Here is a 14542-nt window from a genome sequence, read left to right on the forward strand (position 1 = left end):
AGTGTGTTTGCAGGCTCTTCAGCAATGCAGGAAACTTTAAACTGTCTTCTTGTATTGGCAGTTTGTCCGTCACTTTTTTTGTGTCCTGCAGACTGTCTGGCAGACTCTTCCATGAAGCAGAAACTCTGTAGCAATGTCCATCTTGAATCAGCAATCACTTTTCTGTGGGTCCTGCATGTCCAGTTTATACAGCATAAAGTCAAACAGTCCAGACAAGAGCAGTATCTTGTCCAAATGGCTAGTCTTGCCATATTGGAAGCAAACTTCATAATGCATTTCTTCGATGTCCATCTTCATCTTCCTTTCTGACGCAGGTGGTGTTGCCAGGAACAATTATGTCTCATTGTCAAGAAAAACCCTAAACCATTTTAAATGCCATATTCTGTAGGTCTTTGAAAGGTTTGAAGAATTTCTATCTATCTCAAATACATCTCTGTGTATCTTGAAAAACCTAACTAACTTAACTCTAAACTTTGACTATCATAGATAATTATCTATTATCTGTACTACATTGTACATTATATTTCTAACTGAGCTCAATAAACACGATACCTAAACAAGAGGAGAAATATACATATCACAAAATTGACATTAAATTGTATCAATAAATGAAAATCCATTCCAAAACAAAGTAATCATATCAATACCATAATTCCCTTTTTACCTTTAAAAATAATTGGCTGTGATCATTACCCATTTATAACCAAGTCCATTTAAATGAAAACAAGCATTTATAAACAATATTTGGGAATTTGGGCGTCGTTCTTTTCAAACTACTTTTTGCTGATAGGGGGCGCTGTCGTGGGGATCCTAAGAAGATGGCTGTAGTCTGCAAGGCTGCCTCGTTCAAGCTATTTTGAATGTTGGATCACCAGGAACGCTGTTTCAGGGGGTCTGGCTTGATCAAACCACATTAGTTTGGAAGGAATCCACAGCTTTTTATTTCCGGGGAGGCGGCTGACGTCCAGCTCTCTCCAGACTCTCCATCTTGACTCCTCCTTACTACTTCCTATTTCCTCCTTGTCTCCTAGTCCCTCCTATCTTCCTTTCCTATTGGCCAACAGTGCTTTATTATTAACCAGTATGAGAAACATATATACATAATGGCATCTCCCATCATTCCCCAGCCTGGTCTTGACCCCTTTGCTCATCACTCCTCCCTCTCTAAACTGGATTCCAGGAGTTTGGCTCAGTGCTTATCTGTGGATCTCTGCTTCTGCTTCCATCAGCTACTGGGTGGAGGCTCTAGAATGAAGTTTAAGGTGGTCATCAATCTCATTATAGGGGAAGGGCATTTAAGGCAGCCTCTCCACTATTGCTTAGATTCTTAGTTAGGGTCAACCTTGTGGGTCCCTGGAGATTTCCTTAGTGCCAGGTTTCTCATTAAACCCGTAACGGCCCCCTCCATTTTCTCCATTTTCTTGCTCTCCTCTGCTTTCCCCCAACTTGGCCTTCCTGATCCCTCATGTTTTTCTCTTCTGTGTCCTTGAAACCTCCTCTTTGTACCTTGTACTTCCCTCCCACTTCCTCTGGGCTCCTAATTTGCTCAGGATATCTTGTCCCTTTTCACCTTCTCCAGCTATCAGTGTCCTGTCTCTCTTAGGGTCCTCCTTGTTTCCTAGCTTCTCTGGGACTGTGGATTGTAGGCTGGTTATCCTTTGTTCTGTGCCTAAAATCTATATATGAGTAAGTATATACCATGTTTTCTTTCTGTGACTGGGTTATCTCACTCAGGATGGTTTCTTCTGTTTCCATTCATTTGTGTATGAATTTCAAGATTTCATTGTTTTTTTTTTTTCTGCTGAGTAGCACTTCATTGTGTAAATGTACCACATTTTCTTTATCCATTCTTCTGTTGAGGGGCATCTGAGGTTGCTTCCAGGTTCTGGCTATTACAAATAATGCTGCTATGAACATAGTTGAACAGATGTTCTTGTTGCATGAATGTGCATCTTTTGGGTATATGCCTAAGAGTGGAATTGCTAGATCTTGTGATAGACTGATTCCCATTTTCCTGAGGAACCTCCATACTGATTTCCAAAGTGGTTGTACAATTTGTACTTCCACCAGCAGTGGAGGAGTGTTCTCCTTTTTCTACATCCTCACTAGCATACAAGAAGCACACCTCAACTTCAAAGACAGTCATTACCTCGGAGTAAAGAGTTGGGAAAAGATTTTCCAAGCAAATGAACCCAAGAAACAAGCTGGTGCAACTATCCTAGTATCTAACAAACTGTACTTCAAATTAAAATTAATCAAAAGATCATGATGATTTCATATTTGTCACAGGAAAAATCCATCAAGATGAAGTATCACTTCTGGACATCTGTACCCAAAATACAAAGGCGCCCACATTCATTTAAGAAACATTACTAAAACTCAAATCACACATAAAACCCCCACACTTTTAGTGGGAGACTTTAACATCTTACCCTCACCACTAGCAGGACTACCAGACAGAAACTTAATAAAGAAATAAAGGAACTAACAGAAGTTATGACTCAATTGGGTTTGACAGACAACTATAGAACATTCCATCCAAACACAAAAGAATATACTTTCTTCTCAGCACCACGTGGAACCTTCTCTAAAACTGACCACATATACGGCAACAAAACAAACCTCAACAGATTTAAAAAAAGAAAAAGAAAAAAATGGAATAGCCTCCTGTATTTTATTGGATCACCATGGTTTAAAGTTAGAATTCAACAACAACAACACAAACTTCAGAAAGCCTACAAACTCATGGAAATAGAACAATATTTAATTGCATCACTCTTGAGTCAAAGAAGAAATAAAGAAAGAAATTAAAGACTTCCTAGAATTCAATGAGAATGAAGACACAACATACCCAAACTTATGGGACACTCTGAAAGCAGTGCTAAGAGGAAATTTCATAGCACTAAGTGCCCTCATGAAGAAACTGGAGAATAGTCACACTAGAGAATTGAATTAACAGCCAACTGAAAGCTCTAGAACTAAAAGAAACAAACTCACCCCGGAGGAGCAGACACCAGGAAATAATCAAATTGAGGGCTGAAATAAATAAGGTAAAAACTAGGAAAACAATACAAAGAATCAATGAAACAAAGAGTTGGTTCTTCTTCAAGAAAATCAATAAGATAGGCAAACCCTTATCCAAACTAACCAAAAGGCAGAGAACATGAAAATTAACCAAACGAGAAATGAAAAGGGGGACATAACAAAGGACACTGAGGAAATCCAGAGAATCATCAGGTCTTACTTTGATAATCAGTACTCCACAAAATTGGAAAATTGAAAGGAAATGGCCAGTTTTCTGGATAGGTCTCACCCAAATTAATTAAAAGTTTTAAGGCTAAGATTCATTTAGATTCTGACCTCAAAATGGCAGCAGTTACTGATACCCTCGGAGCTACTCCAAGGTGTCTGAGAGACCCTCAAAGGTTTCTAGGGGAGATGAGAAGGAGAATGAGTCTCCAGATTATGAAGTATCTCTGAAACAACTAATAAAAGGCAGGTCTTATGGGAAGACACTTTTTAAAAATGGTGCCGTGAAGATGGAGATAAAGATTGCAGAGAGGAGCGAGGCAAAAAGAAGGGAAACTAGAGATGCATCATCATCATCAGCAGCAGCAGCAGGGATGGGTATGGGAGCATGGCCACAGTGGACAAAGGACCATGTAGCTGTGGAGGGCAGGAAGGGTACTGTGTAGCATCCTGCAGCTCACCCAAGTGCTGCCCAGCTGCACAAACACCCTGGCTCTGTGCAAAAAGATATCTGAGATGAACTGTTCATTTTACGGATTGAGTCTCCCCCAAAGACCTCCATGGTCGGCCTGCCTCCGACCATGTTGCCACCAGAGGCCGAGTGGGTGCGTGTGTGGTCTGTGCTGCTGCTGGAGGCCATCTTGATGTTCATGGTCTGTACTGCTGTTTAGAACCATGTGCAAGTAAGTCCATGATCCCTGCTGCCACTGGCTGCTAAGGGCAAGGAAGCTTCTTTTGCAGTGACATTGATAATTACAGACTCATAATTAAGAATAAGAGAGAATGCTGGCCAGTGGTGGTGCACACATTTAATCCCAGCACTCAGGAGGCAGAGGGCAGGTCTCTGTGAGTTAAGGCCAGCCTGGTCTACAGAGCTACACAGAGAAACCCTGTCTTGAAAAACAACCACAAAAAAGAATAAGAGACATTGAAGGCTTCTGTGATAACCCTCATTCCGAGAGAGAGAGAGAGAGAGAGAGAGAGAGAGAGAGAGAGAGAGAGAGAGAGAAGAAACAGTTACGACAGGAAGCCATTGAAGAGTTTTTAACAATTGTGATAAAGATGCTGAAGTTGATGGCTTCTGAGGCCATGGGCGTAGGGGTGGGAGTGGGGAAGGACTCACATATCCCTGAGGGGCTGGCCACTAGGAATTTTACCATGCTCAGATGAGTATATGGGCAACAAAATTGGACTTGGGGGCACAAGAAAGGTAGGGTGGGCCTGTGAGGAATGGGAAGTGAGTGTAATCAGGGTGCATTGTGTGAAATTCCCAAGAAAGCAATAAAAAAATTTGTTGGGAAAAAAATTAAAGCTGGTGTAAAAGATAATAGGTTTTCCTACACCCGTTTTTCTTTTCTTTGTTCATTTATTGTGTGTGTATATTTATTGTGTGTGTGGGTAGATATTACACCAGAGGACAGCTAGAGAGAATTGGTTCTCTCCTTCGTCATGTTGTCAGTCTTTGGAACAAGCACCTTCACTCCATGAGCCAGCTTGCCAACCTTCGTCATGGCTTTTTCCTAAGTTCGTGTCATTAAGCTTTGTTCCCACTTGTTGCCCTCTCCCAATACCCTCCCCTCACCACCTGTCTGTTTCTGACTGGCAAATGCTAGTTCTCTTAATAGCCATATCCCTTATGAGGATATAATTGATTCTTATATGGATTAAACTGCTTTGTTGACCAGATAGTGGTACTCAAGGTGTCCCCATGAAATTCTGGGGTTTATGTTCAACTGCTTAATAAAGGAACTGCGGGGAGCTGAGCTGGGTGAAGGGGCAGGCAAGAAACTCTTATTTCTTATGTGTGTCCTGTCCCATTGCCCTTTGCAGCTGTCTGAGCTCATCTCCAGTTGTTTTTGAGGCACTCGTGTGGCCGGCTCTGATTCTGGCTATGTTCCTACAGCCATCAAACAGACCAGGGATGCTCTGCAGAGCATGAACAACAGCCTTAAGAGCATAGACGACGAAACCACACAGCTCAGCGCCAGCCTGACCACCGTGAGAAACAGCATCGAGGGTTCCCTCAACAGCAGCGACTGCACTTCAGACCCAGCCAGAAAGATCTGTGACAGCATCAGGCCAGGGCTAAGCAATCTGGGGAGCAACCATGACACAACTCAGGTGAGCGGGTGTGAGTAGGGGACTGAGTGAGACCGGGTGCACCTGCCTGATGCACAGTGGCCTGGGCTGGAAAACAGTAGCCTCCATTGCTCTGTGAGTCTTTTCAGGACATCTAATCTCTACGCTGGAATGGATACAACAGAAGTTAAAGGGGGGGGGGGGATGTTTGAGAAGTTCTGTACTCTTTGATGATTTATCAAGGTACGTTCAGATTGCAAAAAGCACAGAATACGTGCTCTTCTTTAAGTGTTTTTTAAAAACTAGGCACACGGGGATGTGGGGAGGCGGCTAGATGGCTCAGCAGGTAAGAGCCCTGGCTGCTCTTGCAGAGAACTTGAGCTCAGTTCTGGACACTCATGTCACGTGGCTCACAGATGCCTGTGACTCACTCCAGATCCAGGGGCGCCAGCACCCTCTTCTGGCCTCTGTGTGCACTGCACTCCCAGGTGTACATGCCTCTGTATACATATACAATACACGAAAGTAAAACAAGCCACTAAAAACGACAACAAACTGGGCATACCAACCATATAGGCTGGAATAGACAATTCCATTACTTTCCAAAATTTATCCCCTCATTTGAGAATCAAAAAATTCGTATTTATGATGTTAATTATACTTAATGTATTAATTTAGTTATATTTACCATTAACATTCTATATAAAGTAATATTTTAACATACTTTTCCCACTTTCATATTTTGAGTCAGCTTTTCTTTCAAAAAAAAAAAACCTTCACATGCACTGTAATTGTCTGCATGTGTACTGAATTACTTTTGGAGTCATCAAATGGATTTTTAGAGGTCAGTTCTATGTCGGCTATTTAAAATACATTTGAGAGGATGATATTACATACTTTGCTTACTTTGTTATTGGCGTTTGCCTTTGTAAGACAGTGTCTCACAATGGTCTCACACCCGCCTGGAACTTGTTAAGTGATCCACGAAGACCTCAAACTTTAACCTCCCACGTTCCCCTTCCTAGTTCTGGGAGTACATACATACAGGCATACACCACCACACCAGGCACGGTTGCTTTCTAATGTGCTTTTTGCATATGTGCGGAAGTTGTTAATACACGTCACTCCTCCTATACCCTTGGATGCTGTGTTCCAGTTTCCTTTGTTCTGTTGTAATACAACAGTTTGACGAAAAGCAGCTTAGGGGAGGAACTTACACTTCCAAGTCACTGTCTGTCCTTATGGGAAATCAGGACAGGAACTCAAGCAGGGATTTGAAGCAGAGAAAATACTACTTGCTGGTTTTCTCAAAGGCTTGGATTGACCTAGCTTCCTTATACAGCCCAGGACCACCTGCATAGGGAATGGTGACCCCCACAGTGGACTGGGCCCTCCAACATCAGCTACTAATCAAGATTTGCTCCAGGTCAATGTGATCTGGACAAGTCCCTCAGCTGAGGTTTCCTTCTCAGATGACTTGGGTGGTCTTGTTGTGTCAAGTTGACAGTTAACCGTAACTAGGACACCAAAGTTCAGCATTCCATCCTACTCATTTCACCTGTTTCTTCAAATATTTATGTAAATTGTATAGTTATTTTCTTGAATAAGTTGTGGGCCTGTTCCTTTTATACCTAAATAGTTCAAAATGTTTCTAAACTTTGTCATATGCAAGATAGGACATGAGACACAAAACCACTGTTGCCGTCTACTCTACACTCTCTCTTCAGATGTTGTCAAATTTTAAATGGAAGTGCACTTACAAACTGTAAGGAGTAGGTTTTTCCTCACGCCGCCTGGTCTTGTCCTGCCACCCCAATTAACACACAGATGATGGGAGATGCCATTAATAAATGTCTTGTTTCTTTGCAACTCAGGATCTTACGCTGCCAGTAGTATTGTGTCTTTCTTTCCCCTTCAATCTGGGGGTTGTTTCCAGTTTTTTCTGTTGTGACACTGACATTTTTGAGAACTCCATTTGTTTTGTAGGGCAGCCTTCAGTCAGCTTTATATGTGACCTCTCATGATGAGGCTTGATTCCTCCGCATTCACCAATGGCCTATTTCAGAAGTAGTGTTGTGTCCTTGATGTGTCCTGTTGAGAGCACCAGGGCATGGGCCCCAGGTGCCAAGAGCTATCATACTTGGAATTGATGTATAATTCTGGACTTGGAAAACTGGTTCCAGACTTCTAGCCAAGGCAGCCACCAAATGCATTATTTAATTTTAATATTATTTATTGATTCATTTGTTAGTTTAGTTTAGTTTAATGTTGAAGATCTAACCCAGAGCCAGGCAGATGTATTTCACCTCATTTAGACTGTAGCCTAAGCTCCAGTTTTTACTTTGAAAAGTGAGTTTTACAAGTTCGTTTATAACTTCTTTCAACAGTGTTCAGCAGTAGCAATCGTGTGGCCACACATACTTTATCAGTACCTCAGTAGCTGGTTACAGCAGACCTGAAGACTTTAAAAATCAGTGCTCATAAACCAGGCTACGGTGGCACACACTTTTAATCCTAGCACCCACTACACCCAGGAGGCAGAGGTAGGTGGATCTCTGTGAGTTCGAGGCCAGCCTGGTCTACAGAGTGAGTTCTAGGACAACTGGGACTGTTACACAGAGAAACACTGTTTAAAATAATAATAACAATAAAAATAAATCAGTGATCATAGACGTCACTCTGTACAGAGTGTGATTTCCCCCAGACTGTATCTTGTTTTCAAAAGAAAGTGAAGTCAGGTCCTTGATGTCAACACCCTGGGATCTGGATATCAGATGGCTTTTTTTTGTGACCGTTAACTTGGGGATAATTACCTTTTCTTACTCTTTGTTTCACAAATCTTCAGCTCCCATCTGTGGATAGAGAACTCAGCACTGTTAATGACATCTACAGAACTGATTTGGAGAGCCTCGTCAAAAAGGTATGCTCCTTGGAACAAGGAAGGTAGTTCACTTCATACCGAGGGCAGTCTAATGCATAAAAACATAGGAAACAGCGAAATCCCATGACTGTCTTGACCCATGATGCTTTCTTGGGCTTAGTTGCAGGTGTAGGGTAGCACTCACCTTATCCCCAATACAGAGAACTGCCCCACTCTGCCTAGGAGCTGCTGTACCAGTTTGGTTGTATTTCCTTCCTAGTTCAATGCTTTTCCCCACACTGCCCTCAGCCTGGCACTCCTTTTCCCTCTGCTTTATCTAGTGATTTAGTATTTTTAGCCTTTATATACTGTTCTCTTTTACTTAAAAAAAAAAAAAAAAGAAAAAAGAAAAAAAAAAAAAGAACTAAACTAATTACTAATTTTGTTGTATGTATACATTTACCCCTTTGAATGTCTTTGTTCAACATCTTCGTTGTCTCAATGAGGTGGCTCTTGTTTCCTTGGTGCAAACAGTGGCATGATCTTCCTTCCTTCCTTCCTTCCTTCCTTCCTTCCTTCCTTCCTTCCTTCCTTTCTTTCTATACATTTCATGCTACTTGTCTCTCAGCTATGATCCAAAGGAGTTTCTTCTAGGGTGAAAGCCTTTACAATGATCTCTGATTTATTGAGTTAAAAGAACATGGTGTCAACCTCGGCACACAGCTCAGTGACAAAGCACTTGCCTAGCACATGCAAGGCCTCACTTCAGCCCCCAGTACACACTCACACACACACACCAAACAAACAAATAAACCAAAACCCACAGCACTTTATTTTTCTAAAGGGTTTTGCTTTTAGACCCTTGATGGTTATGTTAGGATCATTTCAATTTTAAGATAAATAGTACGTTTTAATTTTACTTCTCTACTTGATATAAATGGAGGATAAGCCAACTGACCTTCAATTCATTTTGAAATATTTTCAGGGATATACGTCGATTGATGAAATACCTGGTAAGGTAGGAAACCAAACCATGGCTGTCATCGCAGGTGAGAGTCTTACTTGAAGGTCATTCTGTTTTTCTCTTAGGTTAATGCTATGATTGGTGAATACAAAGGAATAGCATGTCCTGGGGGGGGGGGAGGAGGAAATGTCTATTGCTAAACCCTATGGAATAAGTAGACATTTTGATTATGTTATCTTTAGTCAGTGGTGGTGTAGATTAGGGAAGGAAAGCCACCAAACCTCATATTTAATGTTTGTTGCTATATGGCAAGGGTATCTGCTGGGTGATGACTCTTAGTGCTAGGATCTTCTAGGCCTTACAACTATTGAGGTTTAATAAGGATCAGAAGAAACAAATAGGCTGAATAGATGTTTATTCATGGAGAAATAACTTACAGTGTAGACAGATGAACACCAGCAGGTTCCTGGTCCCAAGGATGCCTCCAGGTGTTCTCCTGTCCCCTGCTGCAAGCAAGAGAGCTCTCGGAGCCCCCTCCTCAGACTTAGTTCCCCCAGGTAATGTCCACCCATATCCACCCCCATGGGTGTGGTCTGTGCCACAGGTGTGGAGAAATCGAATATCTCACTACATACAACAGCTGCAGTTTGGAAGGTAATGTTCTCATTATCTTCCTGGGGAGGAAAGCCCCACTCCCAGATTTTTATATTTTCTAAATGAACTTAAAATGATTCTTACTTATTTTTAGGAATTCTCTACAGAAGAGTTTGTCTTTGGGGAAGTATTTTCTTTCTGTCCATGGTCTTAAGGTGATAGATTTTTAGGCTGTACAGCTGCTTAGAGTTTTAGAGACACAAGTCTATGCTGAGGGCATCCTGAGGTTTGAAACTTCTGTGCTGAATTCAGGTGAGGATGCTTGGAAGTCAGTGTGCAGATCTGTGTAATGTAAACAACTCTTTATGCCAAGAAGGGAAGTGATCTTGGGCTTATTTGCCTGAAGCTGTGTAAAAGTATAGCCTCTCAAGATCTTCTTCTAAGGGCTGGAGAGATGGCTGAGTGGTTAAGAGCACTGACTGCTCTTCCAGAGGACCTGGGTTCAATTCCCAGCAACCACATGGCAGTGTACAACCATCTGTGACTCCAGTTCCTTGAGACAGGACACCCATGGCAAAACACCAATGTACATAAAATAAAAACAAGTACCAGAAAGATTTGTTTACAAACATTCTTTTAAAAACTTCCATGAGTCTATAAGGATGGCTCCAGCTAAGACCCACAGCAGCAGTGGATGCATAGCCTGAACTGAAACCAGATTGGTGACTACCCCAATTGTCACTGGAGAGCCTTCAACCTGTGACTGATGGAGGCAGATTCAGAGACCCACAGCCAGATTGATCTCAGAGAATTCAGGGAGGAGGAAGTGTAGGAGCCAGAAGCAGCTATCTTGGCTCATGGGAACTCACAGGGTCTGAACCAACAACCAGGGAGTCTGCATGGGATCGACCTAAGCCCTCTGCATATGTGCCACAGTTACGTAGCTTGGTCTACTTGTGCGACTCCTGGTAATGGGAATGGGAGCTGTCCATGGTGCTATGGCTGGCTCTTGGGAACCTGTCCCTCATGCTGGATTGTTTTGCCCAGCTTGAATACAAGGGGAAGGTGTTTGGTCTTACGACAGCTTGATATACCATGCCTTGCTGGTGTCCAATGGAGGCCTACCACCTTTCTGAACAAATATGGAGAGAGGTGGCTTGGGGGAGGGAGTGGCAGGAGGAGGGGGGGGTGCTGCAGTTCAGATGTAAAAATAAGTAAAGTATTTAATTTTTTTTTTTTAAAAAGATCTTCTTACCAGTGCTGCTTTTACCTATTTACCAAGTGCTTTTAAAAATGTGTTATGGGGCTGGAGAGATGGCTCAGTGGTTAAGAGCACTGGCTATTCTTCCAGAAGACACAGACTCAGTTCCCAGTACCCACTTGGCACCTCACAACTGTCTGTAACTCCAGCTCCAGGGGATCTGACACCTGCCCACAGACATACACACAGGCACAACACCAATGCACATAAGATAAAATTAAGTCATTAAACAAACAAAAAACCCTGTGTTAACGTGTTTGAACCTGGAGAGATAGCTCAGTAGTTAAGAGCACTGACTACTCTTCCAGAGGACCTGGGTTTGGTTCTCAGCACTCACGTGGCAGCTGGCAACCATCTGTAATTCCAATTCCAGGGTATCTGATTCTCTCTTCTGGCTTCTTTGCATGCATGTGGTGCAAACATAATGCAGGCAGAACACCTATGTACATAAAGCAAAACAAATAAAACTTTATGAAAACATACTAAAGGCAAACTCTTACTTTCCTTGGGTAATATCTGAAGGCCACTCCCTGCTTGCTGGATGTCTGATAAGCTGCCTGCTTACTAATCTCCATGTTTGATTTTTTTGTTTTCCTCCTCTGGACCTCTTCTGTCCATACAAGCAGTCCTCTGTTGTAAGTGTGCTACCTGCATGAGCAAATCCCAATGTTTCTGCTGCCATAACTTTGACACAAGTTAGCATTATCCCAGGGCCACAAAAGTTAGTTTATCTTTATGTCCTTAGCTTCCCTACTTTGGGCCTTGAGTCCCAGCCTGAATTTTTTTTAATGCCTACTTTGTGCCTGGCTCTTCCGAGTGTTGGGTGTGTGTGTGTGTGTGTGTGTGTGTGTGTGTGAGAAGCATTAGGTATGACCACTGACTGCCCTTCAGTCAGACCTTTACACAGGTCACAGTCTGGCAACAGAGTATATGCAAAGTAGCCACAGCAGGGAGGTTGCAGGAGGAGCCTTCCTCAAAAAAGGCATCTTGCCTGTTGAAGCTTGAGGAACACATTTGATTGGAAGGAGCTTTAGCCATCTGTCAGTCTCCAAAGCTGACAAGGCTATGCCTCATCATGAGATGGAAAGTGCAAGATAGGCTCCCAAGGAGCTGGTCAAAGCAGACTGGCTCCTGGGATCACTTCCATCAAAGTGGCTGATGGAACCTCACAGTTCCTTGGAAGTTTTTTGCATAGGAACCATATGGGTATGCAGAGAGGCACCTCGGGGTTCTCCAAACACGGGGTGCTCAGCTGCTCTCTGTTTCCAGATTTCAAATCTGCGTGAGAAACACTTTAGGAAAAATTCTCACCGTTTTCATATGCAATCACATTTTTAACCAAGCCTCCAGCCTCTACCACTGCCCAGAGTCCAGCGGAGCCCTGAGATCGATTTTTGAGAGAGTCCCATTTACCATTGCTTAGCAGTGTCTCTGCCCATGGGGATCAGTGGACTTTTGTGTTTGTTCTCAGCACATCTGGGTCAGAACCTCACCTCTGGACCTGTGGAACGCTGGGTGGGTGACACAGTGTGAACAGGAAGCTGTGATCCAGGGTCTGTTGGGACAGACTAACACATTGTAGAACACTGGTCTCTGGGAAGCCATTATGGATCTGAGCAGGAACTGGTCAGAACAAGGACAACAGGAATTGTGTTGTCCTTGGATGTAGGAGACACAGATAGGCTTCTGCAATAAGTTCCCAATTGGATGAGTAAAGTAATTGATTAGTGAACATCAACTGAGATCACTTTTCCAAGAAGCAGAGACTTAAGTCCATGAATACCATTTCTTTCTATTTTTAGTCTATTTTCTCCCTTCCCTTCCCTCTTTTCCTTTCTTGTCCCTTCCTCTCCTTCCTTCTCCCCATACTCCCAATCCCTATTTCTTTGACCAAGGGTCTCACTATGTGGACTAGACTGACCTCAAATTGGCCGCAACCCACCGGCTTCTGCCTTCCCTATGGTGGAATTACTGGGTACACACCCCTGCCATGACTGTCTCTTTAAGGCCATTTCTTAAGTAGGGAGATTTCTATTCTTACTATTCCCCAAATCATATAATAAGACTTCCTTAAAACAAATAGCCGCAAAAACAGAGTACTTTTCCAAAGAGAACAATGGGTGAACAACTTAACTTACATGAGACTTTGGGCCACAGTAAAGTGGAAATAAAGCAGATATTGCATCAGTGAAGAAGCAGATTGATATTGACAGGAGTGTTTGGCACATCTTAGGCACATTCGTAGTGTAGTCATCTGATGCCCAACTTATTTATTTATTTGCAAGACGCTAGACAAGGGAGCCTGGTGTGACTTCTGCACCATCTTGCTAAGTCTGTGCTTATATTCACTGCTTCTTTTGGCTATTGCTTGTAGATGGTCTCGGCTCTACTAGTGCTTGCCATAGAATCTTATTTTGTTAGAAACCTACACAGAACACGGGGAAAACCTAAGTGACTTTTTTCTTCATTCCCCAAACAAGGTCTCTGTCTTGCATTTTAAAAAGTGAGTAACTGGGGTCCCCTTGTTTTCAGACGTCAAAAATGCTGTGGATTCCATCAGCTCCAACATTATGGATGTAAGCCAAAGTATTCCTATTGAGAAGGTGCTGCTCGAGGTCTCCCATCACGTTAATAACAGCTACAGTTACTTCCACAAGGAGCTGCCCAAACTGGAAGAATATGACTCATACTGGTGAGTGCCTCCTTGGAGCTGGAAAATAAGCGGTATGAAGCTTGCTTTGGAAGGGTATAAAGCATGACATAATTCCAGGGTAACCCTATAAAAACGAATGAGATAAGGAGGCTGAGGCCTATGTGAACAACCCCCAGCTATGTTCATTTATGAAAGTCAAAGGGGGTTGAGGAGATGGTGTTGCAGTAAATCGCTTGCAGTACAAGTATGAGGACCTGAGTTTGGATCCACAGCACTCATGTTAAAAATAAATAAATAATAAAGTCAGCAAAGAGGGGCAGTGGGCATCTACAATCCCCTGGGGTTTGTACTGGGGTGCAGAGAGGATTGATGGAGCCCTAAACTTGCTGGCCAGCCAGCCTTGCCGGTAAAGAGTTCTGGCTTCAGTGAGACACCATGGCTCAAAAACTAAGGTGGGGAGTGACTGAGGGAGATGACTGACTTCAACCTCTGCCCTACAAAAACAGGTTCATACATGTGCCATCTACATCTGCACACATACTAGGATAGCACACAGAATAGTGAGTGTGGCTTCCAAGAAATGCTGACATACATATTCATTCATAAGACAGTCCTTATTTAAAAGCAAAGATCGAGACTGGAAACCCTTCAGTCAAATGTTCAACAGTTTAGGATCTTGATGTTAATTGATTCTTGAATCTTTGCTATTGTTAGTAAGCCAAGAGTATTTTGAGATTTGGAAGCTCAAAAATAATCAAGAAAGGAACTTAGAAAGTGAAAAGTGTTCTCATTGGTTTGTGAAGCAAATAAAGAGGCTGTTATTTTTTTTTTTTTTTTTTGAACGAACATTTTGTTTGTTTGTTTTTTGCTGTGCTATGAAGC

General features: G+C 42.6%; 1 protein-coding gene across 1 annotated transcript in view; it reads left to right on the forward strand.

Moving 5' to 3' along the window:
* Positions 1–14542, forward strand: part of Prom1 (prominin 1) — a 90623-nt gene that overhangs the window by 47631 nt on the left and 28450 nt on the right. Inside the window, exons 7-10 of the mRNA XM_051174042.1 lie at positions 5153–5370; positions 8174–8248; positions 9174–9237; positions 13540–13699. Of these exons, the coding sequence (XP_051029999.1) occupies positions 5153–5370; positions 8174–8248; positions 9174–9237; positions 13540–13699 (517 nt within the window). The remainder of the gene's footprint in view (positions 1–5152; positions 5371–8173; positions 8249–9173; positions 9238–13539; positions 13700–14542) is intronic.

The sequence above is a fragment of the Phodopus roborovskii genome, unplaced genomic scaffold (genome assembly GCF_943737965.1).
Source record: "Phodopus roborovskii unplaced genomic scaffold, PHOROB, whole genome shotgun sequence".
In the NCBI taxonomy this organism is placed as follows: Eukaryota; Metazoa; Chordata; class Mammalia; order Rodentia; family Cricetidae; genus Phodopus; species Phodopus roborovskii.